General features: G+C 39.3%; 1 protein-coding gene across 4 annotated transcripts; it reads left to right on the forward strand.

Moving 5' to 3' along the window:
• Positions 1-2,165: 2,165 nt before the first annotated feature.
• Positions 2,166-22,555, forward strand: LOC132987979 (periostin-like). Of its 4 annotated transcripts, XM_061055022.1 has the most exons (25): positions 2,167-2,419; positions 3,178-3,276; positions 7,735-7,799; positions 7,933-8,090; positions 8,188-8,352; positions 8,446-8,592; positions 8,743-8,884; positions 9,558-9,770; positions 9,880-10,014; positions 10,507-10,655; positions 11,041-11,177; positions 12,611-12,741; positions 12,858-12,988; positions 14,083-14,185; positions 14,293-14,360; positions 14,478-14,523; positions 16,013-16,064; positions 17,828-17,844; positions 18,543-18,578; positions 19,152-19,328; positions 20,080-20,112; positions 21,233-21,277; positions 21,482-21,568; positions 21,649-21,684; positions 21,911-22,555. In XM_061055022.1, the coding sequence occupies exons 1-25, from the start codon at positions 2,301-2,303 to the stop codon at positions 21,964-21,966; spliced, it is 2,547 nt and encodes an 848-aa protein (XP_060911005.1). In that variant the 5' UTR covers positions 2,167-2,300; the 3' UTR covers positions 21,967-22,555. The 4 variants fall into 4 exon arrangements, 3 of the variants coding, with proteins under 3 accessions (XP_060911006.1, XP_060911005.1, XP_060911007.1); XM_061055023.1 differs by lacking the exons at positions 19,152-19,328; positions 20,080-20,112 and having other exon boundaries at positions 2,166-2,419; XM_061055024.1 differs by lacking the exons at positions 19,152-19,328; positions 20,080-20,112; positions 21,233-21,277.
• Positions 22,556-22,703: the final 148 nt, after the last annotated feature.

Raw genomic sequence — 22,703 nt, forward strand, 5'->3', positions numbered from 1 at the left:
TGTGACCTGTGTGATTCAACACTTAAAAGAATATAAACATGAAAGAAGGACTTCTGTGTGCAGGGGTTAACTCTTGGTAACACCTTAGAGCTTTTATGTGAGGAACTTGAATCCAAATAAAATCAGTGTCAGTATTCTCTAAAAGCTAGGGGCAGACAAGTGAGTATCATTGTCAATATTCAAAAAAGCTTTGTAAGACACTGACACATGACTGCATTGTTAATTTTTGTCCACTGGGGGGAGATGTTATGATAGGATGGAATTCCTGCTCTCTCCCCTCATCTCTGGTCCAAAACAACCACCTGTTAACCCGGGGAGAACTGTGGCACCTTCCTGTTGATTGCAACAGGTTAAACGTGGCTCTGCAGCGTGTGTGTGTGTGTGTGTGTGTGTGTGTGTGTGTGTGTGTGTGTGTGTGTGTGTGTGTCTGTGTGTGTGTCTGTGTGCATGGAAGGGAATGAATAATTTGCTGGTATGGTTTAAATTATGTAAAATTGCTGGCTAAGCTGAATAAGTCTTTCCTCAGTCCTTAAAAATGTTGGTGTTTTCTTGAACAGGAGATAGCAACAGAGACAGGAAGTTGTCTCCAAAGGGAGGAGGCCTTTTGGAGATTTTTCAGGCCGCTACATGCTGCTGTCCCCGCTGGGATCAAAGAGGTCATGTGAGTTCATAAAGAGTGAGATAATCCATGTAGTGGTTTTACAAATGGTTTCAGATACATTACTTTTCTTTATACTGCTGAAAATGTTCTATCTATCTTTTTTAGCAAGAATGTCAAACAAGAATGTCCAAGATTTTTTTCTTAACACTACCATTAGCATTTGGAAAGAAAACATTCAGGGTTATCCTGGACAACTCTGTCCGTAATCACATTAATGAAGTAAATCGTAGGGTTGAGCTCTTAAATCAGATTTAACATTAAGGGAATGCTGGCCTACATCTCTGTCTCAAGCTCAGAAACATAACTGCTCACAAGTCAAGACTGCACATGACGACACCCAGGGAGCTTGTTACCAAAGATGGATTCGCTCTTTGAAGCTGTATCAGATCAGGCTTGAACTTGAAACACAAAGAGTGCTGAAGGGAAAGGAGCCGGGACCGACGAAAAGTGGAGATGATGAACGGTGAACATGACAGCAGGGATGATGAAGGGGAAAAGAGGAGACCGAGTAAAAGCAGGAGTTCAGGGGAGGAAAGCTTGGTGGGGAATGATAAATCTCCATCGTAACTGTAATGAGGAGAAGAGCGGTGATAAAAATTCAGTCAGGATTCAGTCAAGGAAAGTGTAAACGGATCATCCACACACATTCATCACCATTTGTCTTTTTGGGGTTTATTTTACAATCTAATTTTCATGCCTTTCACCACAATGTATGTCATATTTGTTATTGCCAAAAGTGCACAATTTAGAGGAACACTTACAGCCTGGTGTGTGTGTGTTCAGGGGAGGATATGACAGATATACACGTAAGCACACACACACAGACACACAGACAAGCTCTAAACAAATCAAGTACCTACTTCTGTGCTTGTTTGTCTTTTTGCTGGTTAGAAGTGTGAATATACGCTTGTTTTTTTAATGTTTTTCCTTTCTAGTATTATTATTATTTCTTACGGTTTTGTTGGAAATTCTCCCGTTTTATCTCCTCACTGAATTTTTTCAATGTTTATGTACTCCCCTATTCACTCAATAGAGGGGTTAATTTAAAAAGAGTATATTTTCTATTCTGTTATGTGAATGGACTTACTTTTTGTGCATCCTGCAGCTGTGATGGGATTATCAAGTGTGTATCACCTCTCTCAGGATGACTATAAACTTTATAAGGACAATGAATAGTTGATAGTAAATCTGTCATTACATGGTAAAGAACATTGTGAAGTTTGAGTAACAGGGTGTCCTCGGTGCTCTGGGATGGGATGGTGGTAAAGAAAGTCGTGTGAAACAAAAGTGAAGGAGAGAGAGAAGTCAGAGCTGGAGGGAGGATTTTGGCTAAAAGAGAGGGTGTGTGTGTGTGTGTGTGTGTGTGAGGGTGTGTGTGGGTGAGAGCAGGATGTAATGGTATGGAAAAGACTGTGAGGGAGTCAAAAAAAAAAAGAGGGGGAGAGTGGGTGGGTACGGGTGTGTGCTGGTATAAAAGCTCCCTCTCTCCATCGCACTCCCATTTCTCTTGTGTCATTTTTTTGTTTGGGGGGGTTGCAAGTGTGTGTATGTGTGTGTGTGTTTCTGTGAGTGTTTTTTAAGGACAGGAGCAGTGCGTGTTTGTGGCCCTTGCAGGACAGAGGACTGATAACTCTCCAGGATGCATCAGCTGACAGTGTTGACCTTGGTGCTGGTGGCTCTCTGCTCTTTAAGGAGCGTGGATTCTTCAGCATACGACAAGATAGTCACACACAGCCGCATACGGGCCAGGAAGGAAGGGTAAGGAGAGGGGAGACAAGGGGGGAGGAATAGAGGGATGAGAGGGTGTGTGAGAGGAGTGATGGCATTCATAGAGTTTCACAATTGGAGTAAAAGTTTTGGCTTTTTTGTGTGCAATTAATTTAGCATTCCTGATTTTCTTGTTTGCATTTCTCAACATAAATTGTGTTATAAGTAACAAGCATAAAAATATGTGAAGAGCTACGTTTGAATAATATTTGTTTGGCATGCTCTACGTAAAAAAAGAGAACTGTATTCTAATCTGAGAAAACAGGTCAGCAACATCGATGAAAATATTGATTTTTAACAATAATGGAAAGTTCAATAATGTCTGTCACATTCATTCAATTTCCTGCTGTTAACAGTGTGCCACATTTGGTGTTTGAAATGTTTGAGGGATCCAAAATTTAAGCTTGAGGAAATCCATTAGTTATTTTAAGAACTAGATGCAAGCTGTTGGTGTTTCAAACAAAGTGAAAGTTGGGGGTCTTATGAATAAGCTTTAGTGTGTAAACGATGTGTTTCTTCACCTGTATGCACCACTCCCTGTTTCACTCATCATCCATCACTTCTTCTGTTATCACCTAATCATTCTTCCTTCCTCACTTGTCTCCCCCTTCTCCCACATCCTGCCTCACTTGCCCATCCTCCCAACCCTTCTCCTTTCTCCTTTTTTCTTTTTGTATGATTTTTTCTTATTTTGTTACCTTACCTTACCCCCCCCCCCCCCCCCCCCCCCCCCCCCCTCCTCTTTACAGACCCAATGTGTGTGCTCTGCAGCAGGTCCTGGGGACTAACAAGAAGTACTTCAGCACATGTAGGAACTGGTACAAAGGCACCATCTGTGGAAAGAAGGCGTAAGTTTTTTACCAAGTGATTGATTTGTTTTATTCGTTTTATTTTATTTGCACAAACTCAAAGTGCAAACTGCACCCAGCTTTTCACACACCCTGCAGAAAGACAGCAATATTCCAGATTTTATGAGTCAGATAAACTTTCAGTGCCTTTTTGCACCCTAAGGCCCTCTGTCCTGAGCTGAGCATTAAATAATCTCACTTTCTCCTTTGTATGTCCATAAAACAGGTGATGATGATTGAACATGTACATTACACAGATTATAAAAATGTCTTTTTAAGTTTTGGGAGTTCCTCAGACATGCTCATAAAGAAAAAAAAATCCAAGCTGCAGCTTATGATTCTTGTTTTTCCCAGTGCTGTAGCTCAGCATACAAACATATGTTCTGACTTTACTGCTGTGTTTCACAACTTGTTCCCTAAACATGGAATACATATAAATGCAGTATTACTGTCCTTCTTTGTCCTCATCATCTCCCCCCCCCCCCCCCCCCCCCCCCCCCCCCCCACCCCTCATGTCTGGCTATGCTGTGCAGCCTCCAGGGCTGGGGGTTCACTCCATTATGAGCCTGTTGATGTTGTAAACTCTTCTGAACACTGCTCCACTTCCACACTGACAGGTTTTAGATGCAAAGGAAATATTCATTCTATATGCTCTCAGAGTCCATGTTTGCACGTGAACAAACCCCTATAGTTTCACCAGATTTAGGTTCTTGGCGAGCAGTGGAGAATTAATTTGTGTGACTGTGTTAAATTAGTTATTTGTTATTGTACAGCGAGCGTCCCCCCTTGTGAGCTGTAAAAACTGCTATAGGATCATTCTTATAGTGAGTAATTGGTTTTCCCGACTGTATGATGCAAAACTTGAAATAAGTTCTAAGCAGAAAAATATGATTGCAAATCAAACAGTGGAGCGTATGACTGATACAAGACTTTTGGACTAACTATAAAGTATTAGAGATGTGTTTCTAATACACTGAGGTCATAATTATTGTGGCATGATATGCAGAACGAGTAGATTTGAGAAAATGTGAGTCACAGCTGCAGATATGTTGATGGAGTGTAGGGTTCGGCTGGAGCTGTTCTGCCAAGTCTGTGACTAAAAGAGTAGCTGAAGAAGGATAAAAAAAAAACTTATACTGTGTATCTCACATACTGTACTCTATATCATGAACCTAAATCCATCAACACACATGCATGTATACAGCTGAGAAATTACATTTTAGAAAGAAACTTGGAATTGAAAATAAATTACAAAAAGATGACAGTGACTGATATTGAGACAGGACAATAGGCTTTTTCGGACAGGAGGAACATTTTCATAGTTCTAGGAACTGTTGGAACCTTCCCCCTTTTTTTTATTGATTCTGCACCGAATTATGAACTATTTTAGTTCCTATCTGTTTAAAGGAACCTTTTCAGCTCCTGGTTCAGAGTAGGTACCATGGCGGCACAGACAGAAAAGAGGTCCCCACGGTGTATAGTTCTCAGGGAACTCCCTCATAACACATACACAGTATTTGAGTCAACAACCGAACTCACAATCTAGTATTAAATACTGTTACTGAAACAAATATAAATCATGGTATTTAATGATGTGTGCTATTATTTGGCATAATATATTTTTTTTTAAAGCGATCATCTTTGTCTATTTTTCACCTGGGTTTAATGTTCTCCTCCGACAAAACAACTGGCCCCAGTTTGGCCCCCTCAGTAAAAGTGGTCTAGAACAGAGGTAAGAAGTGAGTCAGGCCATCAAACGATCTGATCTCCCTTGTTGTATGTAGTCACAATCTGGGCATTGTTCAGCAGCTGCGAAGGAAATCCAGCCAGCTGTGGTTATGTCTCGGTGGGATTAGGTGTTGATGAGAGATTAGGAAAGGCTGTTTGAGCCCACATTATAAAGTTTTGTTTTCACTACCGGCTGGTGTCTTGACACGCTCTGAGGGTGCAGCAGCTGAAGTCATACCGGGACTGAATCTTTTAGAAACCACAACATCATGGAACAAATGGTGTTGATATGATTCTAATCTGCACGGTATTCTCTTCTTAATTAGCCTCTCAGGAGGTCATACCATGTGAGTTTTCTCTTAATGTCTCTGTTTGCACAAAGAACTCTTGGAGGTTCAGGTGGAAGCAATCTTCTTCAAAGGGACATGCTGTCAGTGACGAACACAACATACAGAGTAGAGGACAAGTACTTCAAATCCTTTGTGGTTAAACCAGAATTATGTCAGAGCTTTAGGTACTTAATTTACAGACAAAAAGAGTGTTTAAAAATAAACAGACATTTGATGGATTAATGCACGCAAACAAGAAAGAACTGTAATGTTTTATTCCAATGCCAGACAACCCCCCCCCCATGTCAGTGTAAGTCTTTGTGTGTTTATGTATGTGTGTTGCACATGTGCTCATCTGGATGCCACATTGCTCTGGTTCCCTACAGTGACAGCTCCAGAGGCCTGGCTGCAGTTTACATTGGTTAGTTCGGTCTCTGGTCCATTCTGCATCCATTATCCTGTCAGGGCTCGGCCTGGGAGCAATGACATCATACCATCCTGACAGCAGCTGTGCATGTATATTTATGTATTTTACATTACAGCTATTACTGTCAAATTAAGGAATGATTGCAGGGCGTCATAAAGGGCATGGCTGTGTGCACAAAAATAGAAAATTCACAAAATTTAGAACCATCACGCACATTTCCGTTAATGCACCAATACAGATTAAAATGGTTTAGAGATGTTTGCCAAAAGACGTGAGTCATTAGAGGGAGTAGCAGGGAGTAAGTGAGAGTTTGTGGTTTGTGCATGCGTGTTTGCTACAAAGGGAGTGATTTGTACTAACATATACCAAGATGGTTGACTCCGAAAGGAAAGCAGACAGTAACTTGTTTTGCAGAGAAAAAAGGCAATGATTTCTTTTCTTTTTTTTTTTTTGAAGCAGGAAATCTTAAAACCTGGCCCCACATGCAGTGAATGTGTAATACACTCCTCTCCAAGCAAAACTCCTTAGCAAACACTGTGAAAGTCCAACTGGAACCTGTAATTGGCTTTGGGTTGAATCCCAATCAAATCTCCTCCAGCGTCCAGACATTTCTCTGACTCTTTCTCTGATGGAGTGTCCAATGTTGACTCACTTGTTTGCATTTTGGAAGACTTGGTAGCTCGACTAAGTCCAATTAAAATGTCTTTTTTGATTTCCATTGAATACTCATGTTTTAGTTAAACTCCACATGAAAAAAGTAATTAATCCCTTTTCAGAACTGTAATTTTACAGAACATTAACTAGTGGCTCACACTGTCTGACACAACTCTTTCTGTCATTTATAACACTGCAATAAAATACAACTCCAGTTGTTTCAAACATACGACTGATGAGGAACATGGATCAGCTGTGAAGCTTCCTCATGATAGCAAGGCTTCTCATCTCCCTTTTCAGGATCTTTCTTCTTCTTTTAGCTTTGTATCAAATATTCCTGAGCTAGTCTTTACGTACCAGCACATAAAGTGGACCATACATGAAGATTAATGGCCAAGAGAAAGTGTAGGAGGTCAGTAGACACCTTAATCTGGTTTTCAGGTTCCTTTATTTTCAGTATAAATATATAAACTGTTGCGCTCTTGTTTCCTTACGAATGTGTGAGCCCTGTGTTTCCATTATGTTTCTCTCTATGTGTGGTTGGAGTGCATAATGGGAAGGCTGTAAAAGAAACCACGACATATTTTATCCAAGAATCGTTTTAAAAAGGGAGAACAAAGAACATTGATCCTGTTGACCTAAAGCCTAAAGTTTTTTTTCTAATCTATGGCATGAGATATTGGAAGTGATGTTGGCCAGCTCTGTTGAGGCAAGTGCCTCATCTAGCCTTTCTTTCTGAGTCCAGTCCAGCGTTTCTCTGTGATTGGCTGGCTGGGAGTCTTTCCATTTCTGCCAAGAAAGCATTGAAGGAACCACTTTCTTGTTAAATTCTGTTTTTCTTGTCGTTTTTAATTACCATTTACTTGACTTGATCACTTTTTTTGGGATGTTTTCTCACATAATTGCTTCTTCTGCTTGCACTTTCAAAAAGCGCTATGCCCAGTAATGGATTTGTTTTTTTAAGGGAGTCCTTTCTTTATGCAGCCTTTCTTCTCCTGTCTCAAATATCTGCACAGTTCTCAATCCAAGCACTTGCAATTTTCTCCCGTTACAACTACAGATGTAGTTTGTTCTTCATCTGAGAAATAGTTTCTGCTTTGTAGATCAGGCTTCTCTTGTGTTCTCAACCTAATTACATTCACACTGAATCTTGTTATGGAATATTTGTCTTCCTGCTGCTCCTGGAAACAGCGTATCATCATAATGTACAACTCTACTGTGCTGAATAAATCATTTATTTGTACATTTTGAACTTAAATGTGGATAATTTTTTTTTCCAAGTCACTCATATGTCTAACATCTTTGTCTTTTTGTTTAAAGTGTGGTCCTTTATGAGTGCTGTCCTGGGTACATGAAGCTGGAGGGCATGAAAGGATGCCCTGCAGGTTGTTAAATCTTTCCACATCACCAATTTAGTCTTGTGAAATTATTATTCTATGTATAGGCATTGATTCAAATTGTCACTAGTTTGTAACTTTAGACAGGTTTTTTTCTGATCATGAACTTTTTTCCGATTAGTGGCTCCCATCGACCATGTGTATGGTACTCTCGGGCTCGTAAAGGCTACAACAACACAGCAATACACTGACATGTCCAAGCTGAGAGAGGAAATTGAAGGCAAAGGTTCCTTCACCATGTTTGCACCCAGCAATGAAGCCTGGGATCAGCTGGCACCTGTAAGTAGACTAATAGTGTAAGCTTGCTAATATAAATAACTCTATCACGCACACACACATTAATGCTCTTTCAATTATGTTGTGTTTTCTTTCCCAGGAAATGCGGTCTGCACTGGAGAGCAATGTAAACATCGAGCTGTACAACGCACTTCACTTCCACATGGTGAACCGTCGATTTCTAACCAAAGACCTGAAGAACGACATCACTGTCACCTCCATGTACAACGATCTGGGGCTCTACATCAACCACTACTCAAATGGGGTCAGTAAAAGCCGAAAGATTGCTGAACATATAATTGAGTTGTTCTTTTGACCTGAATGTTTGATTACTTAAGCATTTATTTCCTCTGTGAAGATCGTAACAGTGAACTGTGCCAGGATCATTCATGGTAACCAAGTTGCAACCAACGGTGTGGTGCATGTTATTGACCGGGTCATCGGCTTTGTGAGCAACACCATCAAGGGCGTCCTGGATGTCAACGATGACCTCTCCTCCTTCAGTGTAAGCTTAAAAAATGCTAAGCTCATCTCTGAAATTAACTACTTACAACATGTTACACTTTTTAATAATGCTTCTGAAAAATGTTTGATGCACTTTAGTACCTTTAGGTTTGACAGAATGTTACATGTGAGACCCCGTCTTGTTTACCAGGCTGCAGCGTTGGCGTCTGGTATGATGGACAAACTTGACCAGCCAGGACACTACACTTTGTTTGCCCCAACTAATGACGCCTTTGACAAACTAGCCCCGGGTCACCTGGAGCGCATCATGGGAGACAAGGATGTAATTGCAGGTATATAGTAAATATGATACTGATGATGATTGGATTGGCTGAGTCACGGGCCTCACAGGAAGGTATATAAGCATGAGTACTGCAGTGTCCTCCGCAAGTTTCTAACTCAGTTTAGCTTCAGATATATTTTTCAGACACTGTGCAAGCAACTTCAGAACCAAGCTAAAATCCAAGGGTCTGAAAAATGCAAAAAAAACTGCTGTCCTTGAATGTCCACTTGAGACTAGTGGAGTCAGCATTTCACAAATGGTGGCCTTACTTTTTGGGCCTCATAAAGCCTCCTCAGAAACCAATGGATGACATCACAGAGACTATATCCATGTTTTAGATAATCTAATGTTAGAACAGCCTCGACAGTAAAGATGAAATGGAGCCTTATGCCTTGTTTGGACCAGGCATGTTTCAGTCAGAGAGCAATTTGGCTCACAGTTGGATAATGATTGTACATGAGTTTGTTTGGGTTTGGGGAGGTTTTTTCATTGTGTTATTGCATTGCTTTCGCTAGTTCTGCTTGCTAAGTTTGACAGTAGGATAAAGTTACAGATGTGTTCATATACCTTAATGTGCCTATACTACTTAAAGAGTTGCAAGAACTCTCAAAACAAACAGAATTAAAGAGAATAAAATGAGTTTTCTTCCTCTATCTCCTTCGAACTTTGACCCACCTCTTCAGCTTTGGTGAACTACCACCTGCTCAACAGTGTGCAATGCTCTGAGGCAATCATGAGTGGGACCACATATGAGACGGCAGAAGGCAGCACCATAGAGATCGGCTGTGATGGCGACAGTCTGACGGTCAACGGTATCAAGATGGTGCTGAAGAAGGACATCGTCACAACCAACGGTGTTATCCACCTCATCGATAGAGTGCTCATCCCCGACTCAGGTAAATAACATTTTATATTAGGAGTCTAAAACTAACTCTATGTGCAACCATTATTTCTGTTCACAGTGTTGGCTTTACCAACATTTATATCTAATGTGATTCATATCAGCCAAGGAGGTCATGGAGTTGGTGGGAGAAACCCAGAGCACCTTCAGCGACATGGTGTCTGAGTTGGGATTAGCCGCCGTTTTGGGTCCGAAGAGAGAGTACACACTACTGGCTCCTGTCAACACTGCATTCACAAGTGAGGAGAAATCCAAGGAGCTCCTTTTGCTTTTTTATATCCTTGTTTAATTCATTGTATCTAATTTGAAAAGTACCGTTAAGACAAATCCTCCCTTCATTGTGGATTTCAGAGAAAGACCCATAGAGGTGGGGAAGGTTTGGGGTTCTTAAAGTATATTATATTTTTTGGTTAATGAAAGTTGTCATTTTGTTTTATTTAATGCTATAGTAAAAATGATATATGCATTGTTACTAAAACTGCGATCCTCGTCAAAAATAATGTTATAATAAAAAAAATAATAATGTTTTTCACAAAAAGTAAGAAATTCTATAGGGTAAAGGTAGTTAAGAATGTTTAAGGAAATTGCATGCTTTGTGTATCACAGATCAAAAATATACTTAAATATTTAATCTTTTTCATACTTGTCCTTTTCATCGTACACACTGGAAAAAAGTGTTTCATTATGATATGCTTCTCATGATAATTTGTAATGTTCTTTTTGTTTGTCAGAGGAGGTGATGTCCACAGATCAAAGCTTTTTGAAATACATTTTGGAAAACCACATCCTCAAGTTAAAAATCACACTGAATGAACTCTACAACGGACAGCTGCTGGAAACATTGGCCGGCAAACTGCTCAGAGTCTTCATTTACCGCACGGTCAGTGAATGTGTTTGGTTAATTTTCACATTGAAGATTGAAAAGATTCAGGCAGGGCAATGAAAAATAAGTGATAGAAAGGAAATGGAGATGATTGGATTCCACATTGGAAATCTGCGATTCATTTCAGAAAAGTCACAAAGTGTTACCATGATTTTTTTTAGGTAATTAGTCAAGCTCTTGACAGATGAAGTGTGATTCTGCTTTGATGGTTCAGAGAGAAACAGCTGTTTCGTTTCATCACAGAAACTTTTGTATTGTTGGTTTTTGATTGATTACAGTCTAACAGGACTGTTTGACAGTTTCTCTCCCCTAATCTAAATAGGAACCAGACCGTCAAGTCACTTTTAAATACCCGGCCCTTTGATTGTTCTTCCTTTGTCAGGCTGTGTGCATAGAAAATGCCTGTATGATGCGTGGAGGTAAAGAGGGAAGTAACGGAGCGCTCCATGTGATGAAGTCACTCATCACACCTGCTGAGAAAACCATCTACCAGCTTCTGGTCGTTGACGGACGCTTCAAGTAAGAACTAGATCTACCAGTTATTATTCATTTCAATTAGTGCTGTAATGAGGACTGAACTGTTGTTGTTTGAGATATATTTGCATTCTTGAGTTCCCAACAATTTGTATAATTTTAGGAAATAACATTTTCTTCTTTTTTCAACTGAATTGTTAAGACATATCAAACTTCATTTGAATCAGAATTGATTTTCTTTGTAGCTTTATACTTACTGAAGCTTGATTAATAGCATGTGTGTGCCTGTATCAACTTCAAGTATGAATATGTAACTGTGAAGGTTTTCCCTGCAGTTTCTTTCATTCATTACCTTTGCTACTGAATCACCAAATTTAAAATGTATCACATTAAAAAATATTTTTCAATGGTTCTGTAAAAAAACATGAAATAAGGAACCAGGAGGAATACATACTGTACTTCTGTTTAAGATTGGGGTCCTTTTAACTCATTGTTAACTTAATAACACATAAAGTTGAACATATGTAGTAACCTTGGGAAACTGTAACAGGAAAGGACAGGTGATAAATTGATTCGTAGCATAAGGAGAACATTACTATCCTCAGAAATACATTTAACAAACATAAGAGGCGATGTCCAACCACAACCATTTGGGATTTTCTGCTTGTGTGACATTATTGGCACTGGTAGATGCAGATGATAAATAACTGAAGGAGCAGATGTTTGTTTAATGGGACCTCTCAAGCGCACAAATCTCACACAAATCCCCCAACCTGATCCTCCTCATTTTACACTGCCATAACAATAATCCGCCTGTCTATAATGAGCAACACACTGCTGGTTTGTGGTCCAAATGATGATGTAAAGTGCAATCCGGTCTCACAAAAGCAACAAAAAAACTGTTTGCCCTCGCTTGCAGAGTTTTTCTTTCATTAGGAAGAAAGAAATAAGGACTTGTTTTCAGTCCAAACTGTACAAGCTTATTCCGTTTAAAGAAAAGCAGTTTAGTGTGATGACAAACAGAAACTGACAACAAATGAGTTTCTACTCGAGTAAGTCAAGTAGGCACCATAAGAAAGCCTGAATAGACTTTTTACATGCAGAGAGGGGGGAGTCTGAACTGATGATAGTCGTCTTCCATATACACAAGATTCTCCTGAGGTAAACACCAGCTAGTCGGAGGAGATAGATGAGACAAAGAACAAATGACAATCAGACTAACAATCCATTATATCCTCAAAATTACCATCTGTGCTGGAAATTATTTGTCCTTTTGCTTTCACTTGCAGTTCAACATTTCTCTCTGCTTTGCATTTAAAAATAATTGTATTTGTCTTTGTGGATTGTAAAACATAATCAGGATAATCACTTCTGTGCACCCAAATTAGTTTGGGCTTTATTTCAGTGGACACATATGTTGTAAGTTTAAATTGGTAACTTTTTACTGTCTTATCTTTTGTTAATTTGAATACATATAGGATTTTCCTGTCACTGATGGAGACAGCAGGTCTGACTGATCTGCTCAAGCAGGAGGGCTCCTACACCATCTTCGCACCCACTGACGATGCCTTTGAGGGCCTCTCTAGAGAAGACCTCACTCTGCTCAAAAGTGAGGATTGCTTAGTCTGATACAAACTGCAAATATTAAAAAAGAAAACAACATCAGGAATGCTAAATCTACTGCACGGTTTGCTAACTGTTCTTGTCTTGTGATGTCATTGGCAGGTGATCTGAATGCTCTGAGGGTCATTCTGCTGTACCACTTCAGTAATGGCGTCTTCATTAATGGAGGATTAGAAGGGGGAGTCACCAATCTGCTTAAAACCATCCAGGGAAACAACCTGCAAGTCATGTCTGTATGTACAACCAGTCAGTTTTTGAGTATTTCTGTCTACAGAATCATTAAATGACAACGACAATATCTACAGTTTTTATCTGAGCCAAATATGCATCAGTTCATGAATTTCAAGATATCAAGAAATGTGCATTTTGACTTTAATGTTCTGCCATGATTAGACTACTGGAGAAAAAAAAGTGGGAGTTAAATATTACAATTAAAAGATTTCTGGGAAATGTAAGATATTTAAAGTTGAGGAAGAAGCAAAGTAGCCAATATCCAAAGGGTCGATTCTTCCTCTAAGAACATATTGGTGTTATGTAATATCATCCCTTGAACCCAATCTTTCCCCACATTCTCATTTCAACAATAGCATCAAAGAGCTAATGCTAATCCGTTACTTCGAAGCTTGTTATCTCTGGAGAAAGGCCAAAAGTAATAAAACCTGGCTTCCTGTCATTTCCATCAACGCCCACTATGCTGTTTTCCCGCCTGTCTCCATCTCCCCCTCTGACGCTCTCATTTGTTTCTGTCAGCTTTGCTCTTTCTTTTTTTTTATCGGTCTGCATGGCACCTCTATCATCATTCACCCATTACCGCTCTCCCCCTCTCTCTTATTGTGTGCTGTATATCAGGTTATCAGCCAAGGTCTAATATCAGGCCTACAGGACTTCCTTTATACTGTAGATACAGGAGAGCTTGTTTGAGATAAGTCACCGTCAGGAAAGTGGGCGATCCAGGCCTCGAGCAAAAAAGGAAAAGAGGGGAGATTAATTCAAGGACATGTTCTTCTTGCATTTAAAGACTGTGGGTGAAAGTTGTGATTTTTATTCCAGAGGGTGAGAGGGAAACTTATCCCTTGCTTATTCGGCATATCCACCTTCAGCTACACCTCCATAGAGACAATAAATTGCAGGACATAATTCATGAGTGGATTCCCAGATCTCGCTCTGGGAACATCGTCTGGGTTTTCTATTGAGTCTCACCTGACAGCAAAGAAAAATGTTACAAAAAAGTGTGATTTTATTGTCTTTCGGGAGAATAAACATTAGACTAGAACAACTAGAAATAGATAGAAATATATATCTTGATGCTTTTTTTTCCTTTTGCCAGGTTAATAACTCTATTCTTGTCAACTCCGTGGGGGTTCCAGACAGTGACCTGATGGCAACAAATGGTGTGATCCATGTGGTGAAGAATGTTCTCTATCCTGCTGGTGAGAACAGCACTCATTTTTATACATGCATGCAATGTGAACTCTGTGCTGGGACGCATTAAGTCTTTTCTTCTTTCCTTTTTTCTGATTATGCATATTACTTACAGACCTTCCTGTGGGCCGCCAGGACCTCCTGGTTCTCCTGAAGAAGCTGATTAAATACATCCAGATTAAGGTGGAGGACGAGAAAATACACATGCATGAATATGAAAATATCACAAACAATTGTTTCATTAAACAATCTGTTTTTTCTTCAAGCCTACGTTCTGATTTTATTTTTGTTTTTTTTTAGTTTGTTTCTGGATTTTCTTATTCTGAGATCCCACTCACCTTCATCAGTAAGTTTCAACTATACAAAGTCACAGTATGTCATCTAAATATAATTATATCTGCAACAACGTAACACATCTTTTGCTACTTCACAGAGAGGACCATCACAACTTATACAGAAAATGGTAAGACTACCATGACTATTTACTTGACTAAAACCATTTTTATGAAGCTGTCATGATTATACATCACATGTTCTACTTGAATGAATAATTGTCATTTGTTCAAAAATGAGCATCTGCTTTCATTTATTGCAACGCTTCACTCGTTTTCTTCTTTGTTCACTTGATTATCAAAGTGTGATTTTTATGTCCACTTGAATCTCTTGATATCTTGAATCAGCCCCTTAGGGGATAACAGAGTCAGGCTGTCGCAGCATAAAAGGCTCAGAGATGAAGACCTGCTGGACTCAGTCCAGTGTACTGACAAACAGATACAAGTATTCCTTTAAGTTTTGGGTTAGCGTTGAAGTCGGTTTCTTCAAAAGAAATACGTCAAATTAAACAGACTATATTACATTATGAGGATTTGATGCTTAAGTGTAACATAAAAATATACATTATACTTCATTATTTTTATTTTTTCTACTTTTCTTTGGCAATGATTTAAGAGACAAAAAACGCTTTTACAGTATATACAAATTGACATCACTGACATTTATGGGTCTAGAAGGTTCACAACTGCACAAGACTCTCTGTTTACATTAAATAGAGAAGCAGAAAGAAGGAGAACAATGATGCAGATGGCAGCTTCTGGTGTTAGTGAATCATTTATTTTTTCAAAAAATTGGCTACAGTAGAATTTCAATGAGTGCAGAAAAGGTATAACATCACATTGCAAAATGGTGCGATTGATAAATTAAACTTCCTTAGGCTTTGCTCTCTTTGTAACATTTCCCTCTATCAATACACAATATCTGAAGAGTATTGTATGAATAAGTCATTGCGATAAATTCCAAAAGTGGGAGTTTTGATCTTAAGGAATTGAATTAGAAAGAAAGCCTGTAAACGAAGATAGACTACAGATTATGATTATAATTATGAATTAGCTAAAATTCCCCACATGGCATTGTTTGAAAGCAGTCATGAATCGAGGTCTTGCAACACAACTGGGGCTCATACCAGGAGATGTCAGGCCTGAGAAGCTCTTTAATACCAACACATGTCTGCTTTCATGTCTTTGTAGCTCGTAAAAATACTGTAACATTAAAAATTCATCATTCTGAATCAGAAAAAAATAAAAGAAGTGAAAGTATGTCCCTGGCTGAAGTTCCTGCAGCAGCTGTGGTGTTTCAAAGAGATATCTGGTCCCTAATGGGATTTCACTGACAGGAGGAAAATGTGTTAAAGGATTATGTAACATGTCACATTTTCTTCGTTGTTGCATTTTCAAATCAGTTCACAACATTCTTTTAGTATCAAACATGTAAATGTCGTACAAAATTCTCAATCTCTATCACTCATATGTGATGCCGATGTTTCCTCTCCTTCTCTGTAGTCTCCGATACAACAAAGGTGACCAGAGTGATTGAAGGAGAACCGTCCATCACCACAGTGATCAGGGTTATTGACAATGAACCCAAATCAACCCTTGTTACTACGGTCATGGAGCCAACCATCACCAAAGTAACAAGAGTCATTGAGGCCGAACCATCAGGCGACCCCTCCAACACAGAGGTAACCAGGGTCATCCAGGGTGACCCTTCCTTTACAAAGGTTACCAGGGTCATCGAGAGCAAGCCTTCACAATCTACAGTAACCAGGGTGATTGATGGACAGTCTTCTGTTAATGTCATGAGAGTCATTGAAGGTCAGTTCTTGGACATTTTATAAGGTTGAAATAATGATTTTTTTTTTAAAATGGTGACTTTTCAACCGCAGGAATTTTCCCCTGGAACTTAGGATGCTGTCTATGTGCATTTCTACTGCAGGAACCAGGGTCTGATAGTAGTTCTGGGTAATTTATCTACTCCTAAAAAAGACCCTGCTCTGGGGCTAGAACATTCCAAAGGTTTTGGGAACGTCCCTGATTGGTCCGGTACTCGTAGCATTTAAGGTCACCTGCCATTTTTAAAACTGCAGATGCAAGCCCAATGTTTATATTTTGATTGTGTCTCACTTTGCTACCGGCGCTCATCTCCTTTTCAGTGTTGAATCAGTAAATCCATTTGCAAAACAGCACAAGCTGAACCTCCTCCATGCTAACTGGCTAACTGTAGTGTCACACAAATGATGATGCTGGCCTGTCCGTCGCCTTATACAGTATGTCGTCATCTTTATTTTATGGCCTTCATCTTCTTCTTACCTCCACCTATTCGACTGGCGGTGTAGTGCAGTTACTTTTATGGCTTCTCTGTACATCATTGGCCTCTTTGCAAAATCTTCGTAGGACTTCAGACCATGGTGGAAATGCTGACAACATGGGCGACAGGAAGTTTAGTTTCTTGAAGAGAAGTCCCCGTGACTAAAAATTCTGGGGACCTTTGGTCAAAAAGGGGTTAAAGATGGCAAAATGAGGATGGGATTGATGACATGACATTTGATTTTACACAGGTGGAGATCTTGATGCAGAGAGAATAGCAGGTAAGTTTCTTTCAACACTGTCATTTCCCTATATAGGACAATAGCTCTTGATCGAAGATTTTCCTTCATCTTCTAAGAGCTCTTCTAACACATGCATCCACCGTCTTGTTGAGAACAGATTTATCACAATGACTTTAACTTAGTTTGCTTGGTGATCCAATTTAAGTGGACAGACATGTCATTTTCATGGTGCACACCATATTAGTCTTCGTGGTACATTTCCTGTTGGTAGATTATCGAATGTGTTGAAAAATCAAAGCCATTTTGGACATGTTTATTAATGATATAATCATTATTTTCCAGGGCACTTTATATAAGTTATTAAGATAACACTTGCTGCTCTATCTTGTTATTCTAAACTCTTCCATTAAATTTTATATTAAGATTCAAACTCATAAAAGGGCTGGCAAAAGAAATAACAGTGCCATTTAATGTTGGAACAGTAATTTGCTGTTTCCTTCCTGCATGGCTGCTGTAAAGTTGTATGAAAAAAAAAATGTATATGTAATACGATATTGCAATAATAGACAGCCAGATATGTTCAAACATTCTTTTGAACACCCTTTCCAGATGAGATTACCAGGGTTGTCCAGGGCGACCCCTCCAAAACAGAGGTAACCAGGGTCATCCAGGGTGACCCTTCCTTTAAAAAGGTTACCAGGGTCATCAAGGGCAAGCCTTCACAACCTACAGTAACCAGGGTGATTGATGGACAGTCTTCTACCAAAGTCACGAGAGTCATTGAAGGTCAGTTCTTGGACATTTTATAAGGTTGAAATCTTTTTTTTTTTTAAATGGTGACTTTAGCCCCTTTTCAACCACAGGAACTTTCCCCTGGAACTAAGGATGCTGCCTATGTTCATTTCTACTGCAGGAACCAGGGTCTGATAGTAGTTCTGGGTAATTGATCTACTCCTAAAAAAGACCCTGCTCTGGGGCTAGAACATTCCGAAGGTTTTGGGGGCAGGGCCTGCAATGCTGAACGTCCCTGATTGGTCAGGCACTTTTAAAGTCACCGGCCATTTTAAAGACAGCAGCTGTAAGCCCAATGTTTATATTTTGATTGTGTTTCAGTTTGCTACCGGCGCTCATTTCCTTTCCAGTGTTGATTCAGTGAATCAATTTGCAATGCAATAAGCATGATCAAAAACAGCACAAGCTGAACCTCCTCTTTGCTAACTGGCTAACTGTAGTCACCTCCACATATTCGACTGGTGGTGTAGCGCAGTTACTTTTATGGCTTCTCTGTACATCATTGGCCTCTTTGCAAAATCTTCGTAGGACTTCAGACCATGGTGGAAATGCTGACAACATGGGCGACAGGAAGTTTAGTTTCTTGAAGAGAAGTTCCTGCAACTAAAAGTTCTGGGGACCTTTGGTCGAAAAGGGGTTAAAGGTGGAAAAAATGTGGGCTGAATTGATGACATGAATTTGATTTTACACAGGTGGAGATCTTAATGTTGATGCAGAGAGAATAGCAGGTAAGTTTCTTTCAACACTGTCATTTCCCTATATAGGACAATAGCTCTTGATCTAAGATTTTCCTTCATCTTCTAACAGCTCTTCTAACACATGCATCCACCGTCTTGTTGAGAACAGATTTAACACAATGACTTTAACTTAGTTTGCTTGGTGATCCAATTTAAGTGGACAGACATGTCATTTTCATGGTGCACACCATATTAGTCTTCGTGGTACATTTCCTGTTGGTAGATTATCGAATGTGTTGAAAAATCAAAGCCATTTTGGACATGTTTATTAATGATATAATCATTATTTTCCAGAGCACTTTATATAGGTTATTAATATAACACTTGCTGCTCTATCTTGTTATTCTAAACTCTTCCATTAAATTTTAGATTATGATTCAAACTCATAAAAGGTCTATCAAAGGAAATAACAGTGCCACTGAATGTTGGAACAGTAATTTGCTGTTTCCTTCCTGCATGGCTGCTGTAAAGTGGTATGAAAAAACCAACAAATTATATGTAATACAATATTGCAATAATAGACAGCCAGATATGTTCAAACATTCTTTTGAACATCCTTTCCAGATGAGATTACCAGGGTTGTCCAGGGCGACCCCTCCAAAACAGAGGTAACCAGGGTCATCCAGGGTGACCCTTCCTTTAAAAAGGTTACCAGGGTCATCAAGGGCAAGCCTTCACAACCTACAGTAACCAGGGTGATTGATGGACAGTCTTCTACCAAAGTCACGAGAGTCATTGAAGGTCAGTTCTTGGACATTTTATAAGGTCGAAATCTTTTTCTTTTTTTAAATGGTGACTTTAGCCCCTTTTCGACCGCAGGAACTTTCCCCTGGAACTAAGGATGCTGCCTATGTGCATTTCTACTGCAGGAACCAGGGTCTGATAGTAGTTCTGGGTAATTGATCTACTCCTAAAAAAGACCCTGCTCTGGGGCTAGAACATTCCAAAGGTTTTGGGAACGTCCCTGATTGGTCCGGTACTCGTAGCATTTAAGGTCACCTGCCATTTTTAAAACTGCAGATGCAAGCCCAATGTTTATATTTTGATTGTGTCTCACTTTGCTACCGGCGCTCATCTCCTTTTCAGTGTTGAATCAGTAAATCCATTTGCAAAACAGCACAAGCTGAACCTCCTCCATGCTAACTGGCTAACTGTAGTGTCGCACAAATGATGATGCTGGCCTGTCCGTCGCCTTATACAGTATGTCGTCATCTTTATTTTATGGCCTTCATCTTCTTCTTACCTCCACCTATTCGACTGGCGGTGTAGTGCAGTTACTTTTATGGCTTCTCTGTACATCATTGGCCTTTTTGTATAATCTTCATAGGATTTCAGCCCATGGTGGAAATGCTGACAACATGGGCCACAGGAACCATTTAGTTTCTTGAAGAGAAGTCCCTGCGACTAAAAGTTCTGGGGACCTTTGGTCAAAAAGGGGTTAAAGATGGCAAAATGTGGGCTGAATTTATGACATGAATTTGATTTCACACAGGCGGAGATCTTAATGTTGGAAGGAGAGTAGCAGGTACGTTTCTTTTAACACTGTCATTTCCATATATAGCACGATTGAGCCAAGATTTTCCACTCATCTTCTAACAGCTCTTCTAACAAATGCATCCCCTGTCTTGTTGACAACAGTTTTATCACAATGACTTTAATTTTGACATGTTTATTAATGATATAATCATTATTTTTCAGGGCACTTTATACAGGTTATTAAGATAACACTTACTGCTCTATCTTATTTTTCTAAAGTCTTCCATTAAATTTAATATCATGATTCAAACTCATAAAAGGGCTAGCAAAGGAAATAACAGTGCCACTGAATGTTGGATCAGTCATTTGGCTTTCTGGCTGCTGTAAAGTTGTATAAAAAATACATATTTTATTTAATAAGACATTGCAATAATATACAGCCAGATATGCTCAAACATTCTTTTGAACACCCTGTCCATTAGGATTGTACTGCATATTATGATAAGCTTTGGCTAGCCACCATTCAAAACAGCACCAGTCCATTCTGGTTTATAAGGTTTTTATAGGTTTAGTCATGATGCTATGGAGAAAGGAGATTTATTCTGACAGTCAATCTCCCTGTTAGGCAAAAAGAACACACGTAGAAAGCCAAGTTTTTGTACATGTTGCTCCCACGGTGCATCATGATTTGGAAATATGTCCACCTCACCACTAAACCATGTCTATGTCGGGTTTCTTTTTCTCTGTCCAATGCTGCTGTGAAGTGTAAGAGTGAGCAGTGTGCAAATTAAAACAAGTTTCAGAATGCCATATGCTGCGCTTTGGCTACTTTGGTTGAGGAGCTACTGAGCTTTGAACTTTTTTAAACTACAACTGCTGCACCTGAGTCGGCAGCTTGGTTTATGGGCTAAGAGGCAGAATTGTGTCTCTTTTTCTGAGCTTGAGTGGCACCTGCACATCTGTACTTCACAAACTGTGCGTAAGTGTATATGTTCATAAATACTGCACATCTGTGCTTGTCTCTGTGTTGCTGTTGCTGTTGGTGTTGGCGGTGGCGGAGGAGGTGTTTCACTGGGTTAATGCACCTGTCAGTCTGTCTGTCTGTCAGTCAGTACAGTTGTTTAGTCGTTAAATGACTTTCAACACCCTTCTCCGCTGCCCGTCCAAAGGTGGAGCCAGATTCACTGCAGGGAGCGAACCTCATATCATTGAGGGTAGGGTCTGTTCACACAACCTCTCATGTCAAAACAGATTTTGTTCAAATTAATGTATCCTTTCTGTATCGAAAAAATCATTTAAAAAATCTATGTCCACTTGGGTACAAGAAGAGATTTAACTTCAAGGTGGATACAGATTTTCACATACTTTTACACACTGATGTGACTTTCTGATCTAATTGTCTTGTTTTGAATTGTCAGTCCCGGACCTCACAGGAATCACCACTATCCATGGCAATCCTAATCTGATTGATGAGGAATCAGAGAGGATTACCAAAATCATTCAAGGTGAATTCTCCTCCAGCAGATCTGCAAAGACACAGACCTGCAAACTCAGCAACTGACTATGTCATTTCTTTATTTTCCAGAGGGAGGAAAATTCGCTGCTGCCAGGAAAGCTCCAGGTAACAGTAAATTGGATGATCATTCATGAACTAATACATTTTGTTGGATAGGAATAAAAGTGGTCTTATTGCAGTATAATCAATGCTGGAAATGTTTTTAAGCAAAAGTAACCTTAAAGGCATAATAGACATTTTGAACATTAATATGGTAAAAATCTAGACATCATGAATTATTTCCTCTTGTATTTATTCACATAATCCCCTACATTTTCTCTGTTGTTTACAGCTGGAATAAGAAGGAAAGCAAGGCTGGTCAGGCGTCACCACAAGACAAGGCAGTAAATCCAGAGAGAAAACACCTTTGGGCTCACCGCAAAGACTGAATGCATCTCCTGTGCTCTTGGTCAAGCCCAGGAGGATAGAAAAACTGTGGACCAATAGAGAGAGACAAGATCCATCTGTATTTCTTTGGCCAAACCAAACAATTGGAATGATTGTTTATTATTCCATCTGGAATATTCTGTATGCGATAGGCATGGTGTGTAATAACAATGCAATATAAGAAAAACTTCAAGTACATAACCTAAGTGTGCAAGGGAAATATTCATGGGGTAGATGGTGTGAGATGTATTCTACCAACTTTTTTGTAAAGTTTTTCTTTTCTTTAGAAATGTTACTTTGTTAACAGATTACTTTGGATGATTTTTGTATGATTTCTATTGTGCTCGCATTCTGTGCGATTGATGAATACTAATGATTACGACAAATGATACAGTGTCAGTGTTTTACAACCATTAGATACTGTGCTGTACCTCTGTAAATTATCTCATGATCATTAAAGATACAGTACATTTTTATAAAGTTTCAGTTATTCTTTCACATTTATTTACTGACTCCATTAAACAAAAAGGTTTTACGCTGTTGAAGGTGAGCTTGACTTGTATGGGAGTTTTTTTTACCTCAAAAATAAATGTGTGAATACAATGAACTTAGTGATCTAAGGATACAGATTTCCTTTCAGTTGGTTTCAAAGTCCTAATATGGCTAATCTGTGTTTGGTTATTCCAGCCTTTCATGTT

This window comes from Labrus mixtus, chromosome 14 (genome assembly GCF_963584025.1).
Source record: "Labrus mixtus chromosome 14, fLabMix1.1, whole genome shotgun sequence".
Classification (NCBI taxonomy): domain Eukaryota; kingdom Metazoa; phylum Chordata; class Actinopteri; order Labriformes; family Labridae; genus Labrus; species Labrus mixtus.